The sequence below is a fragment of the Mesitornis unicolor genome, unplaced genomic scaffold, assembly GCF_000695765.1.
Source record: "Mesitornis unicolor isolate BGI_N332 unplaced genomic scaffold, ASM69576v1 scaffold30568, whole genome shotgun sequence".
NCBI lineage: Eukaryota > Metazoa > Chordata > Aves > Mesitornithiformes > Mesitornithidae > Mesitornis > Mesitornis unicolor.
Genome location: NW_010203018.1, coordinates 2,077 through 8,268, shown reverse-complemented (window position 1 = coordinate 8,268; position 6,192 = coordinate 2,077). Strand labels below are relative to the sequence as shown.

At 44.9% G+C, this 6,192-nt stretch overlaps 1 protein-coding gene across 1 annotated transcript; it reads right to left on the bottom strand.

The window, feature by feature from the left end:
* Positions 1–702: 702 nt before the first annotated feature.
* SPPL3 (signal peptide peptidase like 3) lies at positions 703–5,908 on the bottom strand. The gene is made up of 5 exons (XM_010190582.1): positions 5,761–5,908; positions 4,675–4,838; positions 3,204–3,403; positions 2,039–2,148; positions 703–1,300 (listed from the first exon to the last, which is right to left on the bottom strand). Exons 1-5 carry the CDS (start codon positions 5,887–5,889, stop codon positions 1,229–1,231), a joined length of 675 nt encoding a protein of 224 aa, XP_010188884.1. The 5' UTR covers positions 5,890–5,908; the 3' UTR covers positions 703–1,228.
* Positions 5,909–6,192: the final 284 nt, after the last annotated feature.

Sequence of the window (6,192 nt, the reverse complement as noted above, 5' to 3'; positions counted from 1 at the left end):
TTTTTTTTTTTCCTTTTTTTTTTTTTTTTTTGTCTTTAAGGGGCAGGGGCATGGAAAAAATACAGCACAGGAATGAAACAAAATGCAAAAAATACAAAAAAATAGAAAATAGAAAAAATGTATTTACAAGTGATACGTTACTGTGATCAGAAAGCACAAAGACAACTGCTGCTATAATACATGCACTGGGTCGAGAAGGAACTCCTAAAAACCTGCACGGGAGCTGTTGGTAAAAAAAGAAAAGAAAAATAAAAGAGAAAAAGAGACCCCTCCGCCCTCCCCCCTCAGACAAACAGGGTTGGGTTTGAACTTTTTTCTTCCCTAGTTTGCTACATTGATCAAACTCAAATATCCCCTAAAGTCCATGAGTACAATCAGTACAAATACTACACTTGGTTTGAAACTGCAGGTTCAGTTGTAGAAGGGGGGAGAAAACAGCAGCTCATTGTAGATCCATATACAAGAAAGCCATAGTAAACTGCTCTACATGCTAAAAATTACAGCAAGCCCCTGTCTGCTACATAGCATGATCTTAGCAGGTTTTCCTTTTTATTTATTCATATATATATCTATATGTGTGTATATATATATGTATAAAAATCGTGCCCTTTTTCACTGCAACATGACATCTGGGTGGAAATGTAACTCGTTACAACAAATCTGTATATGTATACTGCAAGAAGTCACTCAATGTCTGTGGATTTAATAAGTAACCTCACACCACAGGAAATATTTAATAAATCAAAAAACCCAATATAGTGACAGAAGACCGTCTGTCGCAGTTCATTTCAAACCGAAGTCCAGCAGGAAACTGGTCCCAGTGTCCACAAGGGGTTCTCTGAAGAAGCTTCAGTTTGCTTAACCGTTTTTTCGTTTAGTGTTCACGAGTTTTTGAACGACTCCGAGCCGTTTTCAGTTTCAAGTCTCTCTCTTCCTCCCTCACAAAGGTAAGAGTCTGGTACTAATCCATCCGAGCGAGGAAAAGAGCAAAGTGGCTGCAGTTGCACAAAGGGTCCCCAGTTCCACATCTGCAGGGGGATGCGGAGTCACACGGAGCTCCAGGATCTTAGCTTTTCTTTTCCTCCTCGTAATACAAAGTCCTTCCACACAAGTCCCGTAATTGGTACCTTCCCGAGTACCAGCCAGTCCAGCTTGAGGAGACAACAAAGCCACAAGTTAAAGTGAAAAGGACCAAGGCAGAAGTTCAGGTCACTTCCTATCTGTTCCATCATACTTCCAGGAAACGGGAGCTGCCGGACTTGGAGTGGAAAGGCTCGGACCACATGCGACGTAGATCGCCCTAGGCAGGAACACAGCAGAAGGACCGTGCCCTCAGAAACTGTAACGTCACTTAGAACTCGGGTTTTAAAAGGCATCTGTAACTGCAAGCATGTCTTAAAGCACATCTGCTCTTCACCCGTTTTGCAAATTACAATAAAGACAATAAATCACAATAAAAAATAAGTCCTTTCCCTGTCAGGCCAGAACACCTTGTTTGAGCGGCAGATCTAACTGAAATGGGTTTCTGATGGGAGGGAAATATTTATGCAGGTGGAAAATTCTGCCATTTCTTAGGCTCCACTCTGCAGAGCACTACAAGTGTGTTTCAACAACAGCCCTGCCACAGGAAAGGCTACCTTTTAAAATTTCAGATCAGAACAAGTGACTGGAAAGAGGTAAACAAGGATCTGCCTCTCCAGGCTCTGTTCGACCTTTGTGCTCGCATTCTTTTATGACCAGCTGGGTGAGGTCAAATTCACTTATTTAATTAAAACAGCATGTAATGCTTCAGCACTGGGTTAGTTTATAACTGCTGGTGCTGTATGTACGTAAATTATCTTCTATTGCAGGACCTCATCTCTCAGCTGCTCAGTCCTCCACAACGAAGTCTCACCCCAGCAGCAGCCGCACCGCAGCTCTGGGCCAGGGCGGTTAAGGACGCGCGTCCTCACCAGAACTGGTGCCCAGCGCAAGAACACCGGAGCCGCCTCCAGCTGACCCCAGCGCCTCCTGCTGCGAACGCGTAATCCCGTCTTACCTTTAAATAGGCCATGGTGAGGAGCGGCAATAAAGTAAATGGTACCAAATAGAGTAGGGCAGGCTGGGCTGCCCGGTGAATACGAGAAGCTACTGTTGCAGTTAGTAGACCTGAGAAAGAAAACAGTGACCGTGAATTATCTCTGGGTTGCGTGTGGGTGTTGTAACCATTTCATCCACACGCAGCTTCCTTCCCCACCATTTTGAGAGACAGAAAAGCTGTGGAAAAGTTACTCATCTGCGCTTTGCTTTCTCCAAACAGATCAACATCAAACAGAACAGTGAAAAATTATTCTATTTTAGTATTAGGCTGTGTTGAGCCACTTGCTCCAGTTTTGGATCTCAAAGACTAAGCTAAAAATAACTCAAATGAAACAACAAAAGGCGAAGGGGAGGAAGTTGAATGCACCTCACTGAAGTGCTGGTACCTCTTGAGACTGTCAGTCTGAGGCCCCTGGCCTGAGAAGTGGGGCTGAGAGGAAGGACTGCACACCCCAGGAGTGGTGTTCCTGGATGCTTGCCCAAAGGGAATGTCAGGGGAAAGCTGGGGGTGGAGTGGGAGGAGAAAAGCTATGGTAGGAAATAATCTTTGCTTTTCAGCCCCAGGACTGCAGCAGGTCGAGGTATGCACACACTGTCCTCACGTTAGGGAAAAATCTGTTTTATGTTCGGGAGGAGAGGGATGGCTACATCAGATCATAAACAGCATTCCAGGTGTGACTCCTTAGAGTTGTCAGGACGCACTAAAACACCGCAGGATCGCAAGCATTAACAGCAGAATGCAAAATGCAGGAATTACCCAGACGCCCTGCACAGCACACTCCATCTGCAAACTCCCGTATTTTTCCCTTAACCCAAGTAGGAGCTACAGTGCCCTGTATGCCAGCAAAGCAAAGCACAAAAAGTTGCTAACAAAAACACACCGATAATCTCTTTCATCCTCTAAATAAAAAAAAATCAACTAACAAATCTTAAAAAGAAGGCTGTAGAAGGGTTTTTTCTTCTCATACAATGCCAATGAAACCCAACGAGAGGAGGATTACAAAAGAACATAACCAAGTGTTCTCCCAAAGCCTCTTTACGCTTGCTTTCATCATCTTTTAAACCCACTACAATAATCCCACCTGTGCTCACTGAGCACTATCCATATTGAACTAATTACTCACCTACAAAATATCCAATAAGTGTGCAGTGAAAGTAAGAGACCTTCTGCATACGCCCAGAGATGTTCCCAGGTCCTGGGGCACCACAGGAATCGTTGTTGGCTTGCTTTTTGTAGTTGTCGTAACGCAGCACAAAGCAGAGCAGGAGACCCGGCATCACGATGTCCCCGATCCCCAGCATGGAGAAGTGGCTGCCTGTGGAACTGGAGAGCAACTGCAATTGGGTTCATGCCCGAGACAAAAGGTGACAGGCTCCAGGCTCCTCCACTTCGGTTCTGAGCTTCATTTTGCACATCCCTTCTTTTGCCAGCAAACTTTTATGTAGGAGAAACTAAATGCCGGCCATTGAAGATTTTTTGTCCTCGGGGATTTGACCACCACCTCGGTTCAGTTTTAAATACACCCACTGCAACAGTAATGACACGCTGCTCCAAACCAGTTTATTTCCACCAGGAGTGTTTAAGCCGCTTTTGCTCTTAACTCACTCAATAAAACAGATCCATCAACTCAGAATGTCAATCTTCTCTTTCCAAAGAGTCGATGGGAGGTACCAGCTGACCGTTCTATCAAACTGATTAATGCTGACAGACCCTGCACCTTCACTCCTGCGTGCACACATCACCTCTAGCACAAGGCAGTAAACTCAGTTTATGGACTGATCAGATCTTTGGCCTCATTCAGACAAAACACACAGAAAACTATTACAGTCTCACCAGATTCCCAGAAAAGAGCAAATTGCTAAGTAGATTAGAACCAAAATTGCCAACTATCTTAAAGCCACGATTTTTTTTCATGAAAATGAAGCCAATTTAAGTTATTACAAAGTTGACAAGATGAGCAATTCTATCATTGCAGACAATCAACTCCTAATCTCTGTAATTTCAGCATCCCAACATCTAAAGAAACAAGAAGAGGGTAAATCAGCCAACATAACGCACTGTGTAACTGCTGACACACAGGAGCTCGCTGCCCCGTCGGGCCTGGATCAAACCCTCAGACACCAAGGAGCCCCAGCAGCAGAGAGGTGTGGAATGAGCTCCCTCCCAGAGCGTGTACTGGGCAAGCCGTCCGTGCTTGGATCGGTGCGTGACTCCCCTCCCAGGCACTTGCCGTTACGCAGCAGTCAAGCTGTTCTGATGTTACGATACACCTCAGGGCTTTTGCTTTTAAGCATTAGGCCATAAATCCCACAATAGCTGTTGTCGAAGTGTAGAACTCGCACAGATGGCGAAAAGCCGATCCTGTTCTGGACAGGCCACCTTTTAACCCAGTTCGGATCATTTCTGCATGCCATGAGTCAGCAAACACAGTGTCCAATCCTCACCACACATTACTAATCTTTTTATCATGAAGAGGGAGTGACTGAACAGAGAGCTAAGCTGACATTTTCCAATAGAATTAGTGCTACTACAGAGCACAGGAGGGAAAAATCAATCTTTCTTATACAATACAGTAAGAGAATGGCTGATTTTACCTTGGAAAGACAAGTTTACCAGGCAGCGACAGGCGTGGAACATCTCTACCCACATTTGGTCCCAGGTGAAGTTTCCGGGATAAAACGTCAAGGGGATTGTCCGCTGGTTGTGTGGCCACTTTCACCATAACATTGCTGTTAAAGATGTAGGCAGAAAAAAAGACCTGCGGAGGAAGGAAACAATCAGAGACTACAAACTGCAAATATGCAGCAGCTCAAAGCTGCGTGTGTTTTCACTTTGCTTATTCAAGAAAACAAGATATTGTCCAAATTTTTCATGTTCGTATGTTGTACAGATGATGATAAAATGTAAAATGTATTTCAAAAATTCAGATGAAGTTTTTTACACTGTTAATCCTCCGAGACATTGATCAGTAACTCTGGCAAAGGATCTGTCTGAAGTAGGTAGGCCAGGGCTACAAAGGGGATACTGAAAATATGAGAAAGCTTCAAAGCGGAGAAGAGGCAGGCGCGGTGCTCGCTCACCAGCGCAGGGATGCAGCGCTTGCTGCAAACAGGCTCAGCACGCCGGGAAGCTGACTGCCCGCCAGAGCCGTCAGCAAGCGCTGCCCTGGATCAGTGCTCAGTCTTGTGCAAAGGTAAAACAAAACCCTTTCAGTATTACAAATATATCGTCAGGTTTCTTGTCAAAGTGCAGCAAGATTTTATGCCAACCTCACTGGCAATAAATCCGTTTGCATTCCCGTTTTGTGCACTTTGCTGCTAATCAGCAGTTGGCACGCACGGACCACGCAAGCATGGATAAGGCCTTGTGCTCACTTGGAAATGCTTGTTCTGATCTTCAGCCAGGCTTTCCAAATTTGAGGGCCAATTTCTTTTTTAAAAATAATATACCAAAGTTAAAATAGTCTAATAAAAAGTTTCTGCTTTTGTCAAGCAATTAGTGAGGAAATCATTCTGTATCCTGAGACTTGAACGTCTCAGAAAGGAGCAATGAAGCCGCTCTTCTGGCTTTGCCAGATTGCATCAACTCCATACTAGTTCAACTCCTGTTAAAATGGCCCAAGGCCAATTACAAATCCAAAGGATAAAAACAGTTTTAGCAAAACCAAACAAAACACTTACCCAAAAGACATCATAAATTAGTAATCCAGAGAGGAGCAAGCAGGAAACCTTCAGGCTCGGCAGCCGAACAAAGGCTATCATTGCAACACACAGGCCCATAGCCAGAGCTACAAAATGCAAGCACATCATTAGGTCACGAAAAATAGCAAAACAAGCCAAAAAAAAAACCAACCACCAACCGCAAGCCAATACTTCCCCCACAAAAAACACCCCAAAGAGGTCCCTGTGTGCGCCCGTGCAGCACTGCATGCGCTGCATGACTGACTGCTGTTTCCAGGTGGGGAAATTCTGACCAGAGTTCAGAAAAGTCAAAATACACTCAGTAGCCGACTGCTCAGGTGCTGCCCTGGAAGCAGCAATCTCTGCAGGTGCAGCTGCCCATTCCACACAACTTCCACGCCCCACCACAAATGTTTCACGTCTGGTGTCCCA